At 51.5% G+C, this 25,877-nt stretch overlaps 1 protein-coding gene and 2 non-coding genes across 18 annotated transcripts; all 3 read left to right on the top strand.

The window, feature by feature from the left end:
• On the top strand, positions 1–25,612 carry UBAP2L (ubiquitin associated protein 2 like). Of its 16 annotated transcripts, none has more exons than XM_057398616.1 (30): positions 1–33; positions 3,616–3,745; positions 4,269–4,346; positions 4,723–4,833; positions 5,448–5,616; positions 5,928–6,023; positions 6,745–6,790; positions 7,023–7,129; positions 8,532–8,606; positions 11,980–12,032; positions 13,315–13,400; positions 13,748–13,919; positions 14,522–14,720; positions 15,630–15,907; positions 16,168–16,340; positions 17,274–17,466; positions 18,021–18,075; positions 18,508–18,682; positions 18,886–18,958; positions 19,581–19,776; positions 19,878–19,966; positions 20,685–20,738; positions 21,337–21,418; positions 22,496–22,713; positions 22,803–22,908; positions 23,858–23,925; positions 24,176–24,373; positions 24,539–24,626; positions 24,816–24,866; positions 25,322–25,612. In XM_057398616.1, exons 2-30 carry the CDS (start codon positions 3,656–3,658, stop codon positions 25,543–25,545), a joined length of 3,603 nt encoding a protein of 1,200 aa, XP_057254599.1. In that variant the 5' UTR covers positions 1–33; positions 3,616–3,655; the 3' UTR covers positions 25,546–25,612. The 16 variants fall into 16 exon arrangements, with proteins under 16 accessions (XP_057254599.1, XP_057254604.1, XP_057254602.1 ...); XM_057398621.1 differs by having other exon boundaries at positions 24,831–24,866; XM_057398619.1 differs by having other exon boundaries at positions 17,277–17,466.
• On the top strand, positions 16,424–16,558 carry LOC130593464 (small nucleolar RNA SNORA58). Its single transcript, XR_008970808.1, has one exon. It is a non-coding gene; the product is annotated as a small nucleolar RNA SNORA58 (small nucleolar RNA).
• Positions 21,105–21,240, top strand: LOC130593463 (small nucleolar RNA SNORA58). The gene has a single exon (XR_008970807.1). It is a non-coding gene; the product is annotated as a small nucleolar RNA SNORA58 (small nucleolar RNA).
• Positions 25,613–25,877: the final 265 nt, after the last annotated feature.

Raw genomic sequence — 25,877 nt, forward strand, 5'->3', positions numbered from 1 at the left:
GCCGCTGGTAGTTGTCAGTGTGGTGAGACCCAGGTAAAGTTGCTGCGCGGCGGCGGCTCCGGGAACCGCGCGCGGCCCCGGTAAACCCCGCCGCACCCCCCGCTCTGTGCCGCCTCACCCCCCGCTGCCGCAGCGCACCCCGCCCGGCCCCGCCACCGCCCGGCCCCGCCGGGCCCCGCCGCCGGGCCCGACCGCCGGGCCGCGCGCGGCCTAGTGGGCCGGGCCGCAGCCGGGGCCTGGCGTAACGCGCGGCCGCCGCAGGTGAGGGAGGGCGGGCGGGCTGGAGGCGGACGGGGAGGTGAGGTGTGGGGTTTGGGGGGGGGAATGGCGGCCGCGGCCATGAGGGCGGAAGCGGCCCGCGCCCGCCCGCCTCCCGGGTGCGGGCACGGCCTGGCGTCGCGCCGCCGCGGGGGCTCCCGCACGGCCCTGGGTGGGTCCCCTCCGGCCGCTCGCCCCTATTGTGTGCCGGGGGTCTGGGCACGCTAAGCCGCGGCACCGGGCGGCTCCGGCCCTGCCGCGCCACCGAGGCCCGCCCGGCCCCGCCGCGGCTGGCGGTAACAATGGGAGCCGCGCCGCCCCGCAGCGCTCTCGGGGCTCTTCGGCGCGGGCGGGCTCCGCGGAGGGGCTCCGCGAGGCATTCCCGGTCGACGCCGGTTTGGCGGCCCTGGAGGAGGCCCAGCCCGCGGGCGGGTGCCCCAGCGCGGGGCCCTGGGCCGGTTCGGGGTGCTCCGGTGGGTGTCCCCAGTGAAGCGCTGCACGGCGGTACCCACTGCGGGACCGTGGTGGTGTGTCTGGGGCATCCCCCCGAAATTCTGTCCTCTGCATGCACAGGGGTTGCTCGATTTGCAGTTGCAATGTGTTTGCTCCAGAGGAAAGCTCGTAATGTTGATAAACCACCATCCCCCCATCGTGTCATCGAGCTCCTTCGGGTGCTGGACCTGCCCTGTGTTGCAGGAAAATCTTTCCAAATGCTTTGCCCTCTGCGGTCCTTTCCTTTGGAGCTTCAGAGGTTTTTGCATGTGTTCATGAAGCTTTGTCAGAGGGGGCTGGAGATATCAATTGTATGAACAGAGAAGGGAAACTGAGGCTGGGATGTGCTGGGGCTCTCCCAGCATGAGCCAGCAGGGCTGAGCCAGCTGGGGGTAGCGGATGTGACCACCAGATCCTTGTGCTAAAGCTGTAACTTACCTAAAGTTTCTAATAAAATGAACAGTTTGTTATGTTTTTGTATCACCTCTTTTTCCGGAGCCTCCTGTTCTGAGTAGCTGAGACTCTCCTCTCTGGATGCTGTAGGCTGAAAAGGAAGGGGGGTAACAGCAACGTGCATCACTTTTCCCTGCAGCTTCTCAGAAGAAGAGATGTTGTAACCTGTAGCTGGGAATCTTCTTGTTTTCCCTGAATCCCATAGGAATGCATTGCTTTCCTCTTGCCTTGAAACATAAGTGTGGGGCTGCTTTAACGCTGTTTATCTGCTGTGGCTCAGCCACGGTTTTCTGGGGCTGGAGTTGTCCTTTTTACTTGCCTCCCTCTCTGTGCACATATGTGGCGTTGCTCTTTAAAAGCAAGGTCAAACACTGAAGGCTGCTTGGAACTGGTGAACTCATGGGATTGCTCCCTCTGCGCAGGGACAGGGCAGGTGGCAGCACAACCAAGGTTTGCAGTGAAATGTGGCCTGTGAGCTGTACTACAGTGACCCAAGTGAGGAGTAAAGTCTTGGCTCCCTGGATGTGGTGTGGGGTGTCGCGTGGGGTTGCCCATTTCCACCAGGCTCCGCACCGGGGGCTGCCTGATGATGCTTGTGGTTTTTGGGGTGGGTTTTTCTTCTGCATGTTAAATAAGCACCATTTCCAGGAATGCAGCTGGGCAGAAAATGGCAAAGCTCTTGAACAATGCCTAGGCACTGCACAAAGGTTGGGGGCAGTAGACTTGCTGGTACAGTATCCTATTGAAATCCCAGATTAAGTTACTGCAACGGCACAGGATTGCTTCCCTCTGGGCCTGCAGTTCTGCTGCCAGATTGGTTCAATATGACAACTTGTTTGTGCCTGAAACACTTAAAACTGGAAGAGACATAGCAGTGGAGAGGGGAAAGCAATCCCATGGGGAAGAAGCCTGTGTGGAGGCTGCTTGGCCTTGGGTGAAGCCCAGGCTGGATGCTCTTCCTTAAACCTGCTTGGTGTCATGGGCAGCTCCCGCTCACTAGGCAGATAGCTTGGGTTGCTTCCCCAGTCAGAGACATTGGTGCTGTAGAGCTGGCAGACGGTGGTTTTCGTTCTGTGAGGCATGGGTGGCCCTGAAGAGGAGCGTTTGAGGTTCTGTGGGAAGCTGCAGGAGCAGTTGGCCTTGAAAGCTTGCCTGCAGAGGAAGGCTGGAGGCTGCTGGGAGTGGGAGCACTGGCATGGGCAGTGAGCTGCGGTGCGGATGACAGTAGGGTCTCCATGCTCTCGGAAAAGGATCTCCCAGGCTGGTCAAGTGCTCCTCTTATGGACTTTGACAAGAGACTCCCCAGTTCTTCCTGGGCTGTTTGCTAATGATGCTGAGCTTTGCACACTGGGTCTTGCTCTGTGCTGCCACGTTGGTTGTTTGCAAGCAACGGTTCAGGTTGGAGTTTCTCACTCGGGTTTCCTCCTGTTCTTACTCTCTTTGGGGCTCCTTTCCCTATCCAAAGCATCTGCTGCAGCACCAGCATGTGGAGCAGATCCTGCTGCTTTGGAGGAAGGTGTCACCGTCTTGTTAATAAAATCTGGAAGTGTGGAATTCGTGATTATTGAGGTTTCAGGGGCTTGGAAGTAGCATGTGATGCCAGGTGCCATAGGATGTGTGTGGTATCCCTCATGCCATGGCAGGCAGGGTGAAACTGCTCAGTGCTGATCCCGTTCTAAGCATCTGGGTTGGGCTCTTCCTGCGAAGCTCAGCGAGCAGTTACAAAACTCCAGAAGCTTTGGACACCCCATTCCTGAACTCTTCTGGGATGTCTGGACTCAAGCAGTTCCCAGCGGTGTTACTGGCTGGAATTCCTTGTTGACATCTAGCTCACTTTTCTGGTAGTGTTTTATTTTAATCCAGAATACTCAGTAGAAGGAAACGATATTTCTACTTCTGAGGAATAACTGAAGCGAGCACAACTGAGCAGTTCTACAAAGGTGGTGTTTCTCTAAACCAATATCCTACAAACCTATAGCACCACTTACTACTGGAGTGCTTTTCTTCCCCTGCCCTGCTTTGAAGGCAAGAAAGGAGAAGGAGAAGTAGCTGATGGTGTGTCTGAGGCTGTGAGATGTTCTCTCTAAATGAAGCTTCTTTAGAGCTTTTCTCAAGCATTCCTTACTCCAGTTGTCCAACAAGCATTTTGCGCCCTGGCCATAGCCAGTCCATGTCTGCTCACACACTTGCTCACCTGAGTGCAGGTGAGGTGGTGTCAGTGGAGAAACCTCCAGAAGTGCCAGTTTCGTCTCGGGGCACATGGCAGTGGGAGGCTGTGGCTGGTGGGGAGGGAAGGAGGGCACTGGGATGGCTTTGCTGCCTGCCTCGCCCATGCCGTGGTTCATTCTTGATGCTGCCTTTTGTTTTGGTTTTCTAACAGTGTGTTCTCTCTTCTCCCCTGCCCCACCACAGAGTTCTACCTTGTAAATACTGTTATTTGTATATACTGTAAATGATGACATCGGTGGGCACTAACCGAGCCCGGGGGAACTGGGAGCAGACACAGACACAGAGCCAGACACAGCACAAGCAGCGGCCACAGGTAAGGGCAGCAGCCATGGAAACCAGTTAGCTTGGAGGTGGAGACCTGCCACCTCTGCATGGGTCCTGCATACTGCAGGGTCCTGCATGCTGCAGGATGCTGCTGGCAGAGCTGAGTTACCTGGGCAGCCCCTGATGGTGGGGTTTCCACACTGGTGTCTGTGAGCTGAGGTTTGGGGTTATTTCCATCTGGCCATTCCCTGTTCACTTGAATGAATGCAAGTGGCGGAGAAGCTGCCTGCAGTGAGTCTTGATGTTCCAGTGGTGCTCAGGTCTGCCTCAGAATGGAGATAGTTTAGGTGGTTGTCCCTCGCCTGGTGAGTCCCTTTCTTCTGGACTCTCCTCACTCACTCCTCTTCCATCTCTCTCTCTGAAGCTTTCCTCTCTCTGACTCTTGTTCACACCTCCTCTTCATCCCACTGATTCCTTCCCAGAGACCTCAGGGAAGTGGAGTGGTCTTTGGAGGAAGGGTTGTTGGAAAGGTGCTGCTCTAATCCCGCTGTCTCTGCCTTCCATTTCTTCAGGCCACTGCGGAACAGATTCGACTTGCACAGATGATTTCAGACCACAATGACGCTGACTTTGAGGAGAAGGTGAAACAAGTGAGTGTGGAAAGTGAGGATGAGCCCTGGCAGGAAGGCAGAATCAATGTCAACTACCGTGACTGCCTGGGGGAGGTGGGAGGGACTCGGCTGCCGGCTCCCTGAATTTCCTTGGACAGACTTCTTCCACAGAATGCAGGGAATGGTGTTAACCTGAGAAAAGGGGGAGTTTGGAAGCTGGTTGTGGTAACTCAGAAGTTCCAGCAGCAGTTACTTCTCATTGAGGGGGCATAATTCAGTTGTGAAGGCTGCAGGAGACTCCCAACTGCTGACATTTCTTTGAAAGATTTCTTGTTTGGGATCCATAAGAGATCCATAGAGACTTGGTGCCACCTTGGTTTGGAATGTGCTGACCATGGTGGTGTCTCCTCTCCAGCTGATCGACATCACAGGCAAGAACCAGGATGAGTGTGTGATTGCTCTGCATGACTGCAATGGAGATGTTAATAGAGCCATCAACGTGCTGCTGGAGGGCAATCCGGACACGGTAGGATTGGGTTCTCTAAATCTGGTGAGGCCTAATTTAGTGTAACTGTGTATATGAAGGCAAGACAAAGAGTCCTGTCTAGATAGCAAGAGCCATAATGACTGACTAGTTCCACAAGTAGCATGTGAAATGTGATTGTGTACCGGCTTCTCAATGCTGCTCTCTGTAGGCTTGCACAGAACACAAGCGTGGCCAGCAGGCCCAAAAGAATGGAGAAGAAAATGCAATAAATCCTATTCCTTTTCAATCCAAGCACTTTGACAACAGTACAGTAGCATCTGTGTAAGCTTTCATACTGCTGTGAGTATGGTTTAGTAAATCTCTGCAGAAAGAGAGCAACTCATGTCCTGTTACCTCAGGCTGTGTGACAGTCAGCTATAAGAAAGCTTTCCTTGAAGGAAAAAGCTGTACTGTGTGTAGGCTGATAGACTCTTCAAAACAAAGAGAAATTGGGCTGGAAAGGATTTTTCTGGAGATCCTTGTTATATCTGTAGCAAGTTTCAATAGGTGTGTAAGAATATGCATGTATTCACATACGGCATTGCTCAAACAGTGAGTAACTTCCTTCATTGATCAAAGTGTGATTAACTTATTTCCCCTCTGCAAATCTTCAGCATTCCTGGGAGATGGTTGGGAAGAAGAAGGGTGTCTCAGGACAGAAGGAGAGTGGCCAGACAGAACCCAGTGAAGAAAGCAAAGAGAACCGTGAGAGGGAGCGGGATTTCAGCAGACGACGTGGAGGGCCACCGAGGCGGGGCCGTGGTACCAGCCGTGGAAGAGAGTGTATGGACCTGCCCTTTCCTAACACCCCTCATTGTCACTGGTGGAAGGGACCTGAAGGGTCATTCAAAGGCACTTTGTGCTACACAAAACCTGCTAGGAAAGCTGCTTGGGCAGACTCATCTCTGAGGAAAACCATCTTTGTGTGTGTGAGCTGTCTAATGCTTCCCTGACTGAGATGATTCCTTGGGTGATACCCTCAATACCATTAGCTTAAATAATAGAAGTGAATGGGAGCTTTAGTCTGGGCTTGAATCCTCCCTAAATCTTTCCCTAAATTTCCTCCCTAATTCTTTCATTGTTCTGTATTTCAGTTCGGGGCCAGGAGAATGGACTAGACGGTGGTAAGAGTGGAGGATCTTCTGGAAGAGGCACGGAAAGAGGGAGGCGGGGACGTGGCCGAGGCCGAGGTACACATGGGATCTGAGGTCAGAGGGGATGGGAGAGAAGATTTACATCAGTGTGACTATCTCCTCCATGAGGTTTGAAAGGCTCTCTTATGGGAGGAGTTGCCAAACTGAAACCAAGTATTTGATTTTGCTGTTCTTTGATTACACTCCTAGCCTGCATGTCACTTCCCATCTTAAGTATGCTAGAAGAAGTATCTAGTTCTTACATCCCATCCCTGGAGCTGAAAAAAGATAGGGCCACTTTGTACAAAAGTGAGAAGTTAAACCCTAAGGTGACTATTTGGCCGATGGGCCAGTTGCGTGTTAGCACCAGAACCTGGCTCCTCCTCATTCTTGCCCATGTATCTGAGCACCTTTCCTGTGCAAACACTTGGCTTGGGTTTTAAATACTCAGTAGCAGAAATTCATTTTTTCACCAAATCTGGGCTGCTGAGGACACATGATGCAGAAATCAGAACCTGGGGGCCACTGCTTGTGGTTTGTGCCAGCTGGAAACCTTATCTGAGCCCGAGCTCATGCATCATTAAATTCTTCTGCCAGGGAGCTGAGGTCATCCCCAGCAATATAAAGACGCCGCTGGAAATCCCAACAATTAGGGAAGATCCTCACCACTTGCATGTTGTGGGGATCAGAGCTCCAGATGGTGTTCAACTGCTGCTTTGCCCCGTGATGCAGAGCCAAGGGAGATGCTCAGCAGTGTGTGTGTGTGTGTGTTCTACAGGTGGCTCTGGAAGGCGAGGGGGAAGATTTTCTGCCCAAGGCATGGGGTAAGTTTCACTGTACAAAGCACAGCAAAGATACAAGTCTTTGTGCATCATTTGTGGTCCCATTTTCCTTTGTTAATAAAGCCAAAACTGGAGAGTGCTAACTTCAGTGAGGAATGGCTGGTGTAGCTGCAGCAGCTCTCTGCTGAGAGAACTCGGAGATGTGGTATGGGGTGAACAAAATCAGTTGCTTGGGGAAAGGGAGTAAAAACTTCCATCCTCTTACTTCTCACAGGACCTTCAACCCAGCTGACTATGCCGAGCCGGCAGGCACAGATGAGAGCTACAGCAACAGCAACACATGGAACAACACGGGCAGCTTTGAGCCAGATGATGGCACAAGTAAGTGCTCTTCATACTCTGGCTTGTGGTTAGGTGGTAGGTGGACTTTGTGCCCATGTAGTTGCACTGAAGAGGTTCTGGGTAGGTCTTTGGCTCAGGAATACAGAAAGGGGTTGTTGGTTCAGAGATGGATTTCAGTGACGCTGTTTCTTTGCGCCCAGAGGAGCCTTTGCATCTGTTAGGGTGACCACCTTGGAATTTGGGAGCTGGATGATTGTTCTGATGTGAGTTACAAAGTGTAGTGTAATTACTCAGGGTTTAGATGTCTTGCTCCCGATTATGAGATGGGGAGCATTCTTTCTTTCATGCTCAGCCTGCTGGAGCATGAGACGTTACAGAAAGCTGGTTGAAAAGAACTCTTCATTGCTTCCCTGTTTGAAGCAAAGCAGTTTGTGAGCACAGATCTGCCCTGGCACATTCCCTTGCCCTGGAAAAAATAGTACTCTTTTTGTTTCAAGTATGCCCACTTTTGTAAGGCACAAGTGAACTCAGGTTTTGCAGTGTGGTAACTGGACAGAGTCGCAAGGGACAATCCTTAATTGTAAGTAGTCAGCCTGGGGGTTTGAGGAAGTTTGGAGCTTGTTGGGTTGGTTTTTTTTATGGAGCAGTCTTGCACAAACTATTTTTCCATGAGTTTTGAGCATTCAAGTAAATAGCACTTACTCATTATAAGAGGCTTTCACAATAGAATTCATGTTGCTTTAGGCCACTTCTGTATTTCTTGTAGTTACTGAAAAGCTGATAGCTTTGGAAAGAGACAGAATCCCAGCCTGGTTTGTGTTGGAAAGGACCTTCAGCTCATCCAGTTCCAACCCCCAGCCATGGGCGGGGACACCTCACACTAGACCGTGTTGACCAAGGCTCTGTCCAGCCCGGCCTTGAACACTGCCAGGGATGGAGTAATTTACTACTTCTTTGGGTGAGCTGTGCCAGTGCCTCACCACCCTGTAAATAATACTGTAAACGGAATTGTAAATACCAGAGGGAGTAGTGCAGGCAGGAGCCAAGGGCAATGGGTACACTTGGTTTGGGAGGAAAAAGGGATGGGAGCAAATGAGCTCCACATGCTGGAAGTTTAACTGGTGTGAACAGCCTTTTGTGAGGTTGGCCTTGGTTTTGTGTGTTGGTGCTCAGTGGAACTGTGGAATTAGAGCATGGCTGGGGGGACTGGGGAGATTTCTGATGGAACAACTCCAACTTGCTGTAGTTCTCCAATGCAGTTGCACCCTGCGAGGTCTTGTAGTGTCCATTTCCATAGCCATGGGCATCTCTTGGCAGTGCCAGTATCCACAGGTAAAATGTGACCAGTGCACACGGGCAGTAGAACTCCCCTGCCCTTCTGGAAGCCAGAATTTCACTCGTTGTCTGTCTTTTTGTCTTGTTTTGTTTTTTGTTGTTTCAGGACTTGATTTCATTGGGGGTGAGGGGGCAAATTATCCCCGAAAATTTGACACTGCTCCTGGTACGATACCTCCAGGTGCATCAACTGCCCCGGATACTTCTCCTTTATAGCTTGTTTCAAACCCAAACCTCAAATATCTGTGGATATATCATCCTCCTCTCTCTTCACTTGCTGATTTTAATGACTATTTGACGTTTGTTCTGACTGCTTCTACTAATGCTGACACCTTGAATTTAACTGGGAGAGGTTAACCCAAATTCGGGTGGGAGGAGGGATTTAGGTATATTTTAACTTCAGCCACTGCTTCTCAGTACCCAGAGCAGCTCCGTGTCCATAGCACTGATGACAGAGCATCCCACCAAAGGGAGGAGGCACGAGGCAGCTTAGCCCTGTTCTCTTTGTCTCACATTCAGAAAGCCATGGCTTGCTGTTGTCCTCATGCCATTTGGTTCTGCAGCCATCACTCCACTGCCCTCCCTGCTATGCTTCTGCTCAGGGACAGACGCTGCTGCAAGGGGAATTGCTCTGGTTAAAGCAACTATCTCAGCACTTTGCCTCTGCTTATGGCTGCCTCTGGGGGACCGATGTGCTTGCTGGCTGTTTTGGCATGCTCTTGCTGCCCAGCTGCTGTTCTTCCTCCAAGCAGACCTGCCCTGCACTTGAAGATGACAGTGGATTTGGAGGTCACCAGGATGATTGATGGCAAAGCTGCCCAGTGCCTGTCCACTCTCTTTCCTCCTCTTGCACTTTTATGGAATCATAGAATAGTTAGGGTTGGAAAGGACCTTAAGATCATCTAGTTCCACCCTTCTACTGTGGGCAAGGATGTCTCACACTAGACCATGTCACCCAAGGCTCTGTCCAACCTGGCCTTGAACACTGCCAGGGATGGACCATTTGCCACTTCTTTGGGCAACCTGTGCCAGCGCCTCAGCACCCTCACAGGGATTGTTCCTCCTGATGTCCAACCTGAACTACTCCTGTTTACATTTGAACCCATTACCCCTTGTCCTATCACTATAGTCCCTGATGAAGGGTCCCTCTCCATCATCCTTCTAAGCCCCTTTCATGCCTTATGAAGCAAAAAGACACCTATAAATTGATCTGGTTTGCCTTATACCCACCAAATCCCATCAGTGTCCATAAGAAGTGTCCATGAGAAGTGTCCATGAGAAGTGTCCATAAGAAGTGTCCATAAGAAGTGTCCATAAGAAGTGTCCATAAGAAGTGTCCATAAGAAGGCCAAACCCACGTTGGACTAATGTCTCCTTCATGAAACTTGAGGTCTGGAACTCAAGGCTAAAGGCCCTTCTGGAGGAGCAGGTCAGGACAGGAGGAGGAGTGTTGAGGCTGTAAAGTCTTTTGCAGGGCCCTGGAGGCTGCCATACTTGGAGTACTGCTGTTGCTTTGGAGCATCTCCTGGTCCTCACCTCTGGGTTAATCTTTAACTGGGGCAGGCAGCACAACTGCCATTATGCTTCTGCCAGGCTTTGCCTTTGTTTGGATTTACATTCCTTTGAGGTGCAGAGTGTGGGATTTGGTTCTGTCACCCTTCAGGCCAGAGCAGGGAGCAGGTATCCAGTCACTGAGATAGCAGCAGAGCACTCTGGGCCCAGAGAGGAGCAAGCTGGTTGCTCATCTCACAGTTTACAATGAAGAGAGAATGAATTGGGGAAGAGGGGTATCATGAAGACACAATGGGATTTCTTTTCTTCAGTACATTTGTAATCGCAAATGCCTTTGGACTTTTAGCTTTTTCCCCCTTTTCCTGGTTTGAGGTGCTTACAGACCAGCTGCTCTTGGAAGGGCTTCCTGAAAGAAGAGAGGAGGGATTGCAGTTCAGAAGGTGACACTTCCAGAGTGGTGTTAGAAGAGTCAGGATGTTGCTTGTGTTGCAGCTCTCCCCTTGGAAGAGCCTGACTCAGTGTCTTTAAAAGCCTAAACACACTGTGCTGCTTAGGAAGCTTTTTGAAACAGTTCTGGCACATGCTGGTTCATTGATGGTCTTCAGTTTTCCATCTGTCCCTTTGTGTGCAAGGAGCATGAGCCATGCTGGATAGGTGTCCAGGACTCAGGAAGTAGACTTGCCAGGGAAGCCCCATCAATGGCTGCTCTTCATCTGCAGGATTTCCTTCTGCTTTTCAATCTGCTTTGCTGGTTTTCTCCTTTGCCCCATGCAAGCAAGACTAAGAGAGCCCTGTGTCATGTTCCTGCATGCACAGACTCTTCTTGGGGCAATTCTCCTGGCTTCCTGCTCTTCCCTGCCACTGACCCAGCTATCTCCAGCTCCCACTTCACCTCTTAGATAGGGACTAAACTGGGAGGATCTTGCTGTAAAGGAGCCTTCCCACATCTGCTGTGAGGGCAGACTATGCCTGCAGTGTTCTGGTTCCCCACATGCTATGTTTTGATGCTGTAAAAGGCTTTCAGCTTATGAAAGGGCTGATGTCAACTTGTTCTGTCCTTGGAAACCTCTCCAGGATTAACCCTGCTGCTGGTGGTGACTTTTGCTGAGCTGCTTTCAAGTGGCTAAAAACAAGTTGCCCAAACCAGGGCTGGTTTTATGCTTGGAGTGGTTTAGGCTGTCGAATGCTCCTTTGCCCTCCTCCCAGACCAAATTGTAACTTGTAATCTAAGACATTTGGGAGTCATCATGTAAGATTCAAAGTACTGTGGTTAAAGTATGCTGGAAGTGAGGGACAGAACAAGTTGAAAATGCAGCCAGGCAATCACTTGTTCTCCTGGTAAATTTTGCTCTCTTATGAACTGTGCTGGGCTGGATTGTGTCTGAAATCTCCTGCTTTTCTTCCTGATATTTTAAGATACTTCCTTGGAGCAGATCCCTGAAATCAATCAGAAAACATGGGAATTGCTTAGTCCCTTCAATTTTCCTTTCTGATTTGCATTTGTCTGTGCACAGGAGGTCTTGGCATAGGGAAGTTTTAACATTCCTGGGGGGGAAGATGAACCCTATGAATGGTTCAGTTGTCCCTGGGGTTTATAGAAACACAAAGTGAAGTGGGTGGTGAGTCCTTCCCAAGGGCCAGTGAAGGAGATGCTCTGTCTGAGCTGCTGGGGTAACACGAACTGCTTGTGGGTGCAGAAACTTGCAGCTACTGCAATACAAAGGGAACTCGGGAACATGGCACAAGGAGGTTGGGGGCGATGCCAGGGCTTCCTGAAGCTCAGCCTCCCTTTTTGGAGTTGGGGTGTGTGTTAATCCAGGTCTGCCAAGCCAGGGGTCCCTCTCTTTCAGCCCGAGCAAGGCAGAGGCGATGCCATCACAGTGCCTTGCCCATGAATTGTGGGTTGGGGTAAACTGCTTTACGTTGCCTGGTTGGCAATTAGAAACGCTCTCAGCTGCTTGCAAAGCTCCCCAATGCTTCCCTGCCTTTTGGAGGGAGAGCTTTGCTGTGTGCGTAACTTCTCCCTGTTGTTACCCTTGTAGGTGCTTGGAGGGCAGCGACAGAAGAATGGGGCACGGAGGACTGGAATGAAGATGTAGGTACACTCCAGACCCCTTTCCTCCATGCGGCTGCTGACGTGTGCATACAGCAATGAGAGGAACAGAAAGCCAAGCCTCCCCAAACTCCCAGTTTCAGGAGCTGTGATGAATAATTAAACATGCCTGCTTCAGAAGTAGGTGTGAAGTAGAGCTTGTCATAGGAGCCCAAGACAGGAAGGGATATGCTGGGGCATCAAGTATGGTCCTCTCATTTCCTGAATGATTTATTTCTTCCATAAACTGGCCTGACTCCACACAGGATTCTTGCTCTGCTGCTCCAGTGGAGTGGCAGTTGGGGAAGGTTTGATCTGCACCCTGACTTGCTCTTTGGCACATCCCAGTGCTTTTTGTTCTCTACCTAACTTCTCCTGCAGGGGAGAACAGACACCGTTCACAGCTGCATTCAATGCTTCCATGTCCATTTCTCCTGAAATAGGCTTCAGTCCCTCTCTGAATCAAGGCAGAGCTGCAGCTCTTGCAGATGGGAGCAGGGCTAGGTTTTAGTATTTGTTTTACATGCCCATTTTTTGCTAATCCTACAGAATGAGCAAGAAGAGAAACCTTTTGCTTTCCAGGCACTGTGAAGGGCTCCTGCTGTATTTGGAGACACAAGCAGCTTCCCTGTCTGTTCAGTCAGGTCTCTGCTTGAAGAGAGCCTTTGATAGCCCTTCTTGCCTTCAGTGTGTGTGATATGCTCCCAGGGGTTCCTGAGTTTGGTTTTAAGCTCCTGCAGTTTAGTTGCTGGCAGCTCCTCAGTCTGGAATCAAAGCTTTTCATATCCAGCGATGTTCCACGTCATTAAACCTCCTCTTCTTTCAGTGTTGAGCAATGTTCTTTTTCCTTCCATAATTGCAGTAGATCTCTTGGTCAGAACATCCAGGTGAGGCCAGGGTCATGGGAAGCCCACAGGGGTCTGTTTTCTTTGACTTCTCTAGCATTGCTTGCACCTCCCTGGGCAGTGGGGTTTGCAGTTGAGTGCTGTGTCAGTTCAGAGCAGCCAAGAGCCCGGCAGTCCTAGTGGATTTATGAACTACAGGACATTTATGGAAGGATCTGGGGGGTGTGTTTTGCCACTGGCAGAAGATTTGTGCACTTGCCTGAAAAGAAACAGATGAAATAGAAGCTGCTTCTGATGGGAGCCAAATGTTAGAGGAGTTGAAGTCTCAGCACTTGCATTTCTTGACTGTTTCTGTGGCTCAAGCAGTTTTGTGCTTTACTTGGAGTCCCAAGACACTGTCCTCAATGTTTGGATTCTTTTTCCCCTTTTCTATCTTGCAGCTGTCTGAGACAAAGATCTTCACTGCCTCCAATGTGTCTTCAGTGCCTCTGCCTGCTGAGAATGTGACAATCACAGCTGGACAGAGGTGAGAGTCCATGGCAATGCTCTTTATGTGGCACACAAAGACCAGAGCCATTTGCCATCTCAGACTAACCATTGCCAGCTGGCTAAAATGCAGCAGCTCTCACTAAGATGAGATGGATTTAAATGGAAAAGTTGAGTTAGGAGTTTCTGGGTCAATCCTGGATTGGAGTTTTCCTATGCTCTGTCCTTCTGAGGCTGCTACTGGCAGTGAGTTAATGTTCTGCAGATCCATTCAGTTTGTGAAGGCTATAACTTGGGAAGCTGAAGGTAGAATACTGCCGCAATGGAAGTGCGGGGGGGGGACAGAGCTTGTGTTAACCTCAGTGGGTATCTCCCTTCTTTACCCAGAATTGATCTGGCAGTCCTGCTAGGAAAGACGCCCTCTTCTATGGAAAATGAGTCGCCAAACCTGGAGTCATCCCAGGCTCCTTCCCTGGCCCAGCCGCTGGTTTTCAGCAATTCCAAGCAGAGTGCTATATCCCAGCCTGCCTCTGGGAACTCCTTCTCCCACCACAGCATGGTAAGGAAATATCTTAGGAATGTATGGGTTTCCCAGATATGCTCTGTCTGCGTTTGGGTAGAAGGAAGGAGACATTGGATGTGCATCAGGAATGGGCAGAGGCCTGTGCAGGTGCTGCTTTTTGTGTAACTTAAGCAAAAGAAATAGCAGTTGTGCGCTTACTGATGAGAATTCATGAAGGATTTTCCAAACCACCTCAGTGGTAAAGCCCAGTTTTCCTGGTGGTGTCTTTAGTGCCACCAAATGCATGGGAATAACTTAGGACATACTTAAAGAGCCCTTCCTTTGTAAGCCTCCATGACACTATGAAATGTCATGATGTGGGCAATGGGTAAGTGCACCTGCACCCCCATGCAAGAACGGCTGTAAGAGAAGTACAAGCTCTCCTTGCCAGCTGTGTCTGAGTGCATCTAGAGCATTAAGCTGAGGCACCCAGTGAGAGGTATAGTGTGGGTGCAGAGCATGCACAGTGAGGCACCCAGTGAGAGGTACAGTGAGGGTACAGAGTGTCCAGGCCTATGTTCAGAGGTGGATCTGTCCTCTGAACCAAGTTCCAAGCCAAGGGAGACACTGACTTTGTTATTGCCTTGTTGCAATTGCAGGTGAGCATGCTGGGGAAAGGGTTTGGAGATGTTGGGGAGGCCAAAGGCAGCAGTACCACAGGTTCTCAGTTCCTGGAGCAGTTCAAGACAGCCCAGGCTCTGGCTCAGCTGGCTGCTCAACACACCCAGCCTGGTGGGAGCACCACTGCTTCTTGGGACATGGGATCTACTCCGCAGACCTCATCTCTTGTGCAGTATGGTAAGGAACAGTGTGGTTACCCAAAGGGGAGCACAACAGAACTGTGACGGATTCAGTGAGGGCCAGATCACAAGTTCACAACCAAGTCAACTGTGCTGGAGAAATTAGAAGGACCATGGGTGCAAGTTTAAAGGAGTGAAATGCAATATAATGCGTGTGAGTCTTTCCCTATACCTCTTATACTTGGAGCCTCATGGTCATGGCAGCCAGCTTCAGGGCCAGGGATCTAGCATTCCTGAGATCCTCACTACTTCCTAATATAAAACTGTGTCCCAGGGAAGAGGTCTGAAAGCAGGTACCTGTGGGGAAGAGCTCGTGAATAGCACCACTTGGCAGTGGCATCTCGATGCTGACCTACTGGTATCATTTAAAGGAATGCAATTCTGGTGACTGTTCAGTGCCAAGAAGTAACTCTGGGCTGGTGTGAGAGAATAAACAGTGTTTGAGAAGCTCCAGCTTTTCAGATGGGATGCTGAGCCCTGCTGCAGGCCAGTACTAGGGCCATTTCTTTCAGCTTGTGTGTCTTGATATCTTGCTATAGGGAAATGGCTCTGGTTCAAGCCCTGTCCTAGTGATAGAACAAGTGACAGGACAAGAGGCAAGAGCCTCAAGCTGCTCCAGGGAGCTTTAGATGGAGAATAGGAGCAATTCCTTCCCCAGAGGGTGCTCAGGCATTGGTACAAACTGCCCAGGGCAGTGCTGGAGTCACTGTTCCTGCAAGTGTTCACACACCATGTAGATGAGGCCCTCAGTGCCATGGGTTAGTGGTGGCCTTGGCAGTGCTGGGAAGAGTTGGACTGGATGATCTTAAAGGTCTTTTCCAAGCTGGTTGATCCTCTGAAGTGTCAGAAGTTGATTTAGTTTTAAGGAAACAAACCCCCCTAACTCCACTCTTGTCTCCCCTGCTAGATCTCAAGAACCCAACAGACTCCTCCGTGCATAGTCCCTTCACCAAGCGTCAGGCCTTCACCTCAACTTCAACCATGATTGAAGTGTTCATGCAGGAGAAACAGCCTGTGGTGACTGCCTCCACAACCGTTCCAGCACCCTCCTCCTCCCCACTGCCCAGCAAAGCCAATCCTGTCCCTCAGATGTCCCCAGGCTCCTCGGACAACCAGTCATCCAGTCCCCAGCCAGCTCAGCAGAAGCTGAAGCAGCAAAAGAAAAAGGCATCATTAACATCAAAGGTGGGGATGGATGGTGGGGAAGGAGGTGTTGTATTGTGGTAGAGATCCAGAACAATCCATAGGGGTTGGGCTTGGCCTTACTGTTGTTAGGAAGTTGGGGTGGTGATGGAGAAAGCTTCCCTACCTGGGTTGAACAGGGCTGATGCAGATGATGCAAGCCTGGAACTACCATTATGTGCTGGGAAGTGGGGATACTAAAGTCATTCTCTGTGATGATCCCAGAGGGTGACTGATCCTTTCTGCTGTTCCTTCCTTTGCAGATTCCTGCCCTTGCAGTGGAAATGCCTGGCTCAGCAGATATCTCAGGGCTCAACCTGCAGTTTGGGGCGTTGCAGTTTGGTTCTGAGCCTGTTCTTGCAGAGTATGAATCAACACCCACAACAAGTGCTGCCGTGAGCCAGGCTCAGAGCAACCTGTACACCAGCACAGCGAGGTGAGGGCCGGGCACGAGGAAGGAAACATGAATCTGAGCAGGTAGCTTTGGAAGGGTAGCTGGTCCCATAGACTTCAATTGTGCTGCATACTAGTAGACCCTTTCTGACTGTGCCATGGTCACAAAGGGGGGACAATGTATGCAAAAGCAAGCCCAAGTTGCCAACAGACTCATTCAGGCAGCTGTCTGACTGATTGACCTGTGGTACTTGTACAGAAAACGGATGTTTCCTGCTGCAGTTAACTGTGCTGCCTGAAACACAGAAGAATCCCCAGTGCAACTGTTCCTTGTCCCTGGAGAATAGATTCCTGCTTTTGTCCTGCTTTTTGCCTGGCAAACCAGGGGACTGGAGCGATAGAACAAGGGGTGATGGGCTCAAACTGAAACACAGGAAGTTTGGGTTAGATACAAGGCAGAAGTTCTTTCCTGTGAGGGTGGTGAGGCACTGGCATCAGCGTACCCAAAGAAGTGGTAAATGCTCCATCCCTGGCAGTGCTCAAGGCCAGGTTGGACAGAGCCTTGGGTGACATGGTATCCCTTGGGTGAAGTGTCCCTGACCATGGCAGGGGATTGGAACTGGATGATCTTAAGGTCCTTTCCAACCCTAACTATTCTAGGATTCTATGATCCTATGAGTCTATGACACAGTGGAGTAGGTGTAGCTACGATGATCATACCTTTTCAAAGCAAAGCTCATGAAATGTCATCTAGAGCACAAAAGTGTGTGAGGTAGAGCTGCAGCAAGGTGCCATCATCCTTCCATGGCCCTTTCCTGGGCATGTTTCGCTGCTTGGCTGCTTTGTGTGGTACTTTTATGCTGATGCTTGGGATTCTTCATTTTTAAGGTTGAGATGAAGTCTCCAGGATGAGCAGCTTCCAGCAGGGCTGTGCTGGAGGAAAACATTAACTCTTCTTGTTTGGTTTCTTCCTTAGCAGTGAATCTTCATCCACAGTTTCGTCCAATCAAAGCCAAGAGTCTGGTTACCAGAGCAGCACAATGCAGACAGCCACATTTACCTCCCAGAACAGTGCTCAGGGACCACTGTATGAACAGAGATCCACCCAGACGAGGCGATACCCAAATTCCATCTCCTCCTCGCCCCAGAAAGATCTGCCCCAGGCTAAGGTAGGAGAAGAGCTTTGCTCACCCTTTGTGCTGAGTAAGCACAGTGTGTGAAGCTCTGGCTTGGGGGAAGCTAAGTGATGTATCAAGTGTTTCTGTGATCCTCCAAGCCTCACCACATGGTTTGTGAGAGCTACTACCAGAGCCCTTAGTTATGGAACTTCCCTGGGGCTGGGCCAGTGGGGTTAACAGTGGTTGATAGCAGGCCATGTGTCCTGTCATGCATAATTACCTTGTGCAGAGTGGCATTCAGGCTAAGGATTTAGTTTTGTCTTAAGGATTCAGTTCCTGCATGCTGCACACACATTCAGTAACAGCAGTTTTGACTTGGGGATCTTGAGCCAATCTGGCTACCAGCAGCAGAGGAACTTCTTCCCCTGCTTGCTCAAATAGGCACTTGAGGGTCTTGCTGGCACTGGGCTGGTCGAACTTGGGACAGACCCCACACAGTGTGGTGACATGATGGTGAGGAGGGAGTCGGGGAGGGGAGCTAACACTAGACCTGCCTCAGGGAAAGGAGCTGCAATACCCAGTACTCTTTCTCTCTTCTTCCTTAGAATGGTTTCAGTTCTGTACAACCCACGCCGTTACAAACCACACAGGCTGTCGAAGGTAAGAGTCTCTCAGTGCCGTGGGTGTCCTGAGCCTTTTGTACTGCTCATATTCTTTGCTTCGAAAAGAAAGCTTTATCTGTACTAACAGCAAGTCTTTTGCCTGCTGGACTAATTGCTGCCACTTGGATTATTTCTTTGCCTTGAGATGTGCAGCTTTCAGCTGATGGATCCCTGAGAATCCATGATGAGTCACTCCCTGGTGATAATAATTTTCTCTTTGTGAAAGGGACCTCATCTAAAGGTCTTCAAGCTCTTTGCAGAGCTGATGGCAGTGCTGGGGTAAAGCGAGAAGTACAACACAGTTTGTGCTGTCACAAGTGTGTACCTAGCTGGCAGCAGTGAGGGAAACCCCGCATCTCCCTGCTTTGCTGATCCTCACCACTCCATTGCCTTCCAGGAGCTGTTGCTAATGCAAAGCTTTTGTTGGCAGGTGCTACAGGCCCCACAGTGAAATCAGATTCCCCCTCTGCTCCCAGCATCACGCCTCTCAATGATGGGGTATCTGCATCCTCGTTGCTGACGACAGCCAGCCAACACTCAACAGCTCTGAGCAGCCTGAGTCACAGTGAGGAGCTCCCCAGTACGACCAGTGCCCAGCTCAGCAGGTGAGCAAGCATGGCGGTTGGCTTTCTGAAGGAGCAGAACTAGAAGCAGGGATCTAAAGCAGACAACAAAGTCTGTCTCATGAAATAGGGAAGACCGACATAAATCATCCCATCTAAGTAGGTGGGGAATGGGATCTGGGCTGGTGCTGCCAATAGTGAGTCTCATCCTTTGGCTTGACAACCTTTTATTCCTCCTTCTGCAGTACATTACCCACCCAGCAGAACAGTCTGTCCTCATCCACCTCCTCTGGGCGAACGTCAACTTCAACTCTTCTGGTGAGTCTGGGTGTGCTCTAGTGCTGTGTACCCCCACTGGCGCAGGGTCTGCAGTTGTGACAAGAGCTATCAGGCTGCTGGTTGTTCTGCTGGAGTTCGGATGTTTTATGGAGAGGACAGGGGGTTATGTCAGAACACTGTCTGGGCACCTCTGTCTCGAGGCTTTTGACACCTTGCCTGTTTCAGGTGTAACATCAGCTGCTTCTGAGGCTGTAGCAGCTCTTGAATGTGCTGCAGATTTACAACCAGGTGTCAGAGTAAACTGGCAGCTGCTGAATTGCCACTGGTCAAATGTGTGTTCTGCTGGAGCTCCTTCAGTGCAGAGTCCCTGGGCATTGGCTTCTGCAGCAGTGTCAGCCTCTTGCTGCAGATGCGGTGCTCAACCCTGCTTCTTCAGCAGACAGACATGTTGGGACACAGCCACATGCGAGGCTCAGAAAAATTAGGGGTTGGCTGCTGTCAGGACTTGGGACTTAAGGCAGATGCAAAGCAGGTTTCTTTGTAGCCTGCAGCAGCCAAGTTCATTGCAGGCTCTCACAATGGCTAGGTGCAGTGTCCTGCAGTGTTTCTGCACTCTGTTCCAGCTGCCTGGCCCCCTGACTCTTCTCCCTTCCTTCCCTAGCACACAAGTGTGGAGAGTGAAGCAAGCCTCCATTCTTCTGCTAGCACTTTCTCCACCTCCTCCAGCACAGTGTCAGCCGCCCCACCAGCCGTAAGCGTTTCCTCCAGCCTCAGCAGTGTCAGCAGCCTGGGCCTCAGCCTCAGTAGTAACTCCACGGTGACAGCCTCAACTCGCAGCTCAGTCGCAACAACATCAGGTATTTTCCTGGGTACTGCTGAACAGGATAAGGGGACAGGGACAATGAGAGGCAGCTTCTGCTGTTTGCTTCACTGGGGAACTTCCTGTTCCTTTTTCCAGGAAAAGCCCCTCCCAATCTCCCTCCTGGAGTCCCACCGTTGTTGCCTAATCCTTACATCATGGCTCCAGGGCTGCTACATGCCTATCCGGTGAGTGGGACAACCAGCTCTTTGCAGTCATGTCATGCCACTAGATCCCTCCTAGCTCTGTCTTCAGCTAGCAGGAAGGGATGTAGGATAGTCGGGAAACAAAAACAGCAGCACAGAAGGACTGCCTTGGATGGGAAGAGTCAACCTGCTGTGTTCCATAAAACCTGCTGTTTTCCTGCATGTTCTCCATAGTAACAGAGGAAATCCATGTACCTATGGGGGTAAACATCTGTAATTCTGGTCACCCCAGAGCAGATTCTGTGTCTGCCTCTACAGCCTTTCCATCCTTTGGGGAGCAACAGACCTTGGTCAGAGCACAGCTCAGGAAGGTGTGGAGCTGTATTAGCAGCATGGCATACAAAGGCCACACAGTCAGAGCAAGGGTGGTGACTGCCACAAAATCACAACCCTTTTCTGAAGATAAGGACAGATTTTGGTGTTGGAATAATCTCTAGAAGAACACTGTCAGTGCCTTTGTGGTCTGGAGCACTGTGCTGGGTGTTGGTGCTCACTCCTCATTTGAGCAGCACATAAAAGGGTTCTTGGTAGTGTCAGTCTGGTGGTGGTGAATGATGGCTGCCTGCACCTTGGTAATTGTGTAGCCTCTGCTCATCTGCTTCTGGCTTTTTCTCACATTTATCTAAATGCTTAATCTAAAATGAGGTAAGTGGCTTTATCTAGTCTGTGTCCCTAGTGTCATCTCCTGCTCTTTTTCTAGCCACAGGTCTATGGATATGATGACTTGCAAATGCTCCAGACAAGATTCCCGTTGGTGAGTACAGGAACTTGCTGCTTCCACTGGTGCTGCTGCTTTGGGTGTGGAGACAGGTTAGGCTGTGAGATAGTCCTGAGGAGCTGACAAAGGAGTGCTGAATGGATGCTCCTGTGCAGTAGTGAGTTACTCAGCTGCTGAGTAACATCTGGGGAGTTAGGAGCACTGGTTGGTCACACTGCTGGTGGGACTAGGGAATGCAGAGCTAGAGCACTGTTCTGCTTGCCAGTGGTGCAATGAGCTGTTGTAGAGACTTGCCTCTGAGCCTTGAAAGAGGAAGTGACCAAATAATGAGAATGGGTTTATCAAGCAATGCCACATGTGTCCCTCGTGCTGTGGAGGGGAAAGTCCAGGCACTTTCAGGACTTGCATACCAGTAGACCTTATCTGGTTATTCTGATAGCCAGATGAGGGGGATGGTGCATGCTAGAAAGAAGCTGGGGTTGCTGTAAGCTGTGATCAGCTTCCATGTGGCTGATTGAACTGCAATACTCCAACATGTTTAGTGGCTGCAGTCCAGAAATTCCTCTTTTCCAAAAGATCCTGCATTGCATCTTGGGAGTGAGCTCATCAAACTTCTTTGGTTTTTATCCTTCAGGATTACTACAGCATCCCATTCCCTACACCCACCACCCCACTGACTGGAAGAGATGGCAGCCTGAGCAGCAATCCATACTCTGGTAAGAAAAAAGCCTGTTCTGCTTGCATATCCCATTAGGTGTTTGTGCTGCTGGTTCCTGGTTTCCTATGCCAGTGCCTTCACCAGCTTCCTGCACTGCCTTTGGTCTGGAGCATGTTTCTCAGCACTTAAATTCTTGGTTCTCTCACCAGACTTGGTAGGTGCATTTCCTCACACTGCAGAGTCCCAGTGGGCAGAGCTTGTGCTGAGCTTTCAGGTGCTTTAGGAATTGTTGCACTCCATGAATGGATCTTTTCCCAACACCACTTCTCCCTCCCCTGCTTCAGCAGGAGCTTGGTTGTGCAGAAGTGCTTGTGCTCAACATACTGAGGCTGAAATGCCCAGCTCGGGATGCAGCACTGCTGCATGTGTAACTTACCATGTTTGTGCCTATACTGGATTCACTTGGGAGCTGGAAATTCACTGTGTTGCTGTGTGAGAGTGTTTGCATGGAGGAGCCAAGCAGGGGCTCCTAAAGAGCAGCCAAGAGAGTTTCCCAGAGCCCTGCACCCAAGCCCTCAGGCAATGCCCAGCCTGGGAAGGGAGATACCGGAGTACTGTGTGAGCTGCTGGGCCCTGTTTGATTCACTGCCATCAGTGAGAGAGGAGGTGTGAGCCCTGATGTAAATAGGGGCCATTCACACATCCTCAACTGGGAGATTCTACTCTCCTCTTCATTGAAGAGCTGTTTGCAGGTAGGACAGAACCCCTAGGCTGCTGCCCTGGCCTGAGGCCTGGCTCTGGAGGGAGCTGAGTTGTGTTCAAGGCTGCTGCTGGCTCAGGGAGAGCTCTAGCATCTGGAATCTGTTGTGGTTTATCCAATACCAGATCACAGGCTCACATCAGGCAGTGCAGCACTGTAGCTGCTTTGGGCTTCCCTTCCCCTCTGAATTCCTCCTCTCAGGGATGAGGACAGCAGTTACCAGCTCATCAGTGTGCAAGAGTCTGAGGGCTACTAGGGCTGAAGTCCTTAGTAGCTGTAGGATGGGGATTTCTTCAAGTCACTGTTGATCAGTTTGGGCTGAGCTGCAGTGGGCCAGGAGTTTCCTTCAGTCTCTTCTCATCTTCTGTATTCCAGGTGACTTAACCAAATTCGGCCGAGGTGATGCCTCTTCCCCTGCTCCTGCAACGACTCTGGCCCAGCCCCAGCAGAGCCAGACCCAGACCCACCACACCACACAGCAGACGTTCCTGAACCCGGCGCTGCCTCCTGGCTACAGTTACACCAGTCTGCCCTACTACACAGGGGTACCAGGGCTCCCCAGCACCTTCCAGTACGGGCCCGCCGTGTTCCCTGTGAGTTCCGCAGGGGCAGGCAGTGGGATTTGGGCAGGAGGGGCAGTACAGAGAGGCCCCTCCTTACTCTGCTGTTCTCCTTCCTGTAGGTTGCTCCTACCTCTTCCAAGCAGCATGGTGTGAATGTCAGCGTCAATGCATCAGCAACCCCTTTTCAGCAGCCCAGTGGCTATGGCTCTCACGGATACAGCACTGGTAAGAGACCCAGCATCTACCTCAGCAGCAGGCACTGACACTGCAGTTCCCAGTCTCTGGTCATCTAAGGGGACTGCTGTCTTGCACTCTGTGCCTTCCACTGTGCCCAGCAGTTGAATGGGTTGGGCCTTGTACTTATATCAGGGGCTTTTCTTCTTTTTACTGCCTGTGATCAATAGAACAATAATTGTCAAAGATTGGAGCCTGGGAACTGGATTGACTCCTGTGTTGGGCAGATCCATGGTTCCTAGAGAAGTATCCTTGATTCAGAGATTTGAGGAGGTCATGAACCTGCTGCTTTTCTCAGTACTAGTGTCACTGGTTAATGTCTGCCTGGATTTGGGTCCCTCTTCCAGCCTTTAAATCCTTTCACTACATTAGAGCACTTCAAGACAGTTTTCCCTTTGCGAAGCTATTTCAGCTCTGTCCCAACTCACTGATGCTGAGGCTTTCAAACCTCTTTCATTTCAGCACCTTTTCTGGGCCTTAAATGACTGCTGAGGCTTTCCTGTGTTCCACCACCTTTGAAAACACAGGCTGTGTGCCACTGTTGCCAGTTGCTGCACCAACTGTCCCAGCCCACAGCTGAGTCCCCTTTACATGCAGTTGCCTGTTTGACACCTAAGGAGCTCTCTTGCTGCTCTGCTGTATGCTCGGAGCTTGTTTTCTCGTGTCTGCTGCATCCCCTACAGCTTTTCTCAGAGTTTCTGTTTTCTGGGCTCTTCAAGAACATGCATTTCTCTGGGTGGCAGCAAGAGGCATTCAGAAACTGCTCATGTCCAGAGTAAAAAAACTTCCACTGATACAGGCCCTTTGCAGCTTGGCCTCACCAAAACCCTGCTGCCCAGGATGTGTCTGTCTCTAGCTGTTCCCTGACTGCAAGCCACTAGAGCTCTTCACCACCTCTTGCTGGTGTTAGCATCACTCACTTGTCTTTCCTTCTCCCCAGGTGTATCTGTGACATCCAGTAACACAGGAGTGCCGGACATCTCGGGCTCTGTCTACTCCAAAACTCAGGTTAGTGTCTGCAGTGTGCTCAAGGAAGCCTCCCTGGGCAATGAGGTCTCTTTCCCTTGGAGCAGCCAGCTGGGGAGAAGGGAAAGGCCCTTCCAACCTAAGGCAGCTCCAAGCCCAGAAAGAGCCATAGGCAGAGCTTCTGCTCCACACACTGACTTGTGGAGCTGGGAAGGGGCACGCTGCTAGCCTGGGACAGGGCAGTGCCACCCATCACCCAGCCCTCATTCCATCATTGGCATCTCCTCCTCAGCAATCCTTCGAGAAGCAGGGATTTCACACTGGAACCCCGGCAGCCTCCTTCAACCTGCCTTCGGCGCTGGGCAGCGGCGGCCCCATCAACCCTGCGACAGCGGCAGCCTATCCCCCCACCCCGTTCATGCACATCCTGACCCCCCATCAGCAGCCCCACTCCCAGATCCTCCACCACCACCTGCAGCAGGATGGGCAGGTAAGCGGCTTCCCCAGCCCCCAGCCTTTGCTGGGGTATCTCCTAGGGCTTCCCCCTCCCCGCCTCCCCTGGCCCCCCCTCTCCCTCCCCCCCCCCCCACGCCCTGCGGCGGACACACGTGAACACGCGTGACACACACATGCTCACACCTGCACATACACACAGGGCCGAGCAGAAGATGAGGTGAGGAAGGGCCGGGGTGTGCTCTGCTGGGGGTCCTCGGCACAGCCCCCTTGCTGCCGGGCTGGACCAGGTAGGGTCGGGTAGTGCCCCTCCACGCAGACATGCCTGGTCTGCCCTGAGCTCCCCCATTCCTCTTCAGGCCAGCAGCAAAGGGGTTACTTGCCACAGCCACAACCCCGCCATAGCTTTCAGGTCTAACCATGGATTTCTATTGTCATAGTTTGTCCCTTTATTTTTACATATCCTGGTACTGCAACAGCTTCCATATTTGCAGATGATACTGTGCTGCCAACGCCAGCAGGAAGATCAGGTAATGAACCTCTCTGATAATGCATTGCACTTGCCCTGGGGTCTCCCCCTGCCCCTAAGGCCCCCCAGGCTCACGTAGCCCCTTTCTTCTCCCCCATTGGCCCTTCGAGGCAAGGAGAGAGGCCCTCAGGCAGTATGTGCACACACACACACCTGCGCGCACAGACACACACCCCTGCTCTAACCTTTTCCCCACCTTTCCCCTCCCTCCCTGCCCTGCAGCAGCCCCCACAGAGCCGCAGGGTCCCTCGCTGCCTGCGCTTCTGCCGTGGTGCTGCTCTGGAGGCAGGCGCAGAGCAGAGGGAGGGTCCTGTGGCTGCTGCGGCTCTGTGAACAACGCCGCGCGGGGCCAGCAGCACCCGTGGCTCAGCACCCTGCAGAGCAGCCTGGGATTGGGACCCCAGAGGTGACAGTGCCGATTCTCCTCTCCATAACCACACACTTCTCCTCCCGCAGAGCGGCTCCGGACAGCGCAGCCAAGGCAGCTCCATCCCTCAGAAATCCCAGGCCAACAAGTCTGCCTACAACAGCTACAGCTGGGGAGCCAACTGAGGCCAGGGCCACCCTCGCCCCCCACTCGCTTCTGGAAGAGCATCCCACCAAGCCTGACACCGAAGGGTCCTGGGGAGGAGTGGTTGGTGGCGGGGCAGCCCGAAGCCCACAGCCCCCAGCAGGCCTAGCCAGCAGCCGCCTCCTCTGTCTTCAGCCACCTTTTCCTCTTGTATGTAATATAGAATTTGTATTTTTCTCTCTTTTTTTTTTTTCTCCCCTTTACTCCCTTCTCTCTGCATTCAGCCTCCGAACCGTTTGCCGTAGGGGCCTTTATTGGTTTTGACTCCTTTCTTTCCCCCCCCCCCCCCCCCCCCACCTCCTGCTGCCCCCCAGAACCTCTCGGATCCAAAGGAGTGGAAGCTGCAAGTCGCCTACAGCAACCCCCCCCTTATTATTAGGAAATAAGAACAGTAATTGATATGAACAGCATTGTAAGATGAATTAGTTGAAGTGGTTTTCT

Source organism: Pezoporus wallicus, unplaced genomic scaffold (assembly GCF_028554395.1).
Source record: "Pezoporus wallicus isolate ANWC-B61680 ecotype Strahan unplaced genomic scaffold, APGP_CSIRO_Pwel_v1 scaffold_9020, whole genome shotgun sequence".
Classification (NCBI taxonomy): domain Eukaryota; kingdom Metazoa; phylum Chordata; class Aves; order Psittaciformes; family Psittacidae; genus Pezoporus; species Pezoporus wallicus.

What these genes read in the sequence shown, in the direction of transcription:
- UBAP2L (XM_057398616.1), top strand. Translation starts at nt 3,656, where the DNA reads ATGATGACATCGGTGGGCACTAACCGAGCCCGGGGGAACTGGGAGCAG. An exon ending in TTGAGGAGAAGGTGAAACAA is followed by an intron (nt 4,347 to 4,722) that starts GTGAGTGTGGAA and finishes TCTCCTCTCCAG; the next exon opens with CTGATCGACATCACAGGCAA. An exon ending in AGGCATCATTAACATCAAAG is followed by an intron (nt 15,908 to 16,167) that starts GTGGGGATGGAT and finishes CTTCCTTTGCAG; the next exon opens with ATTCCTGCCCTTGCAGTGGA.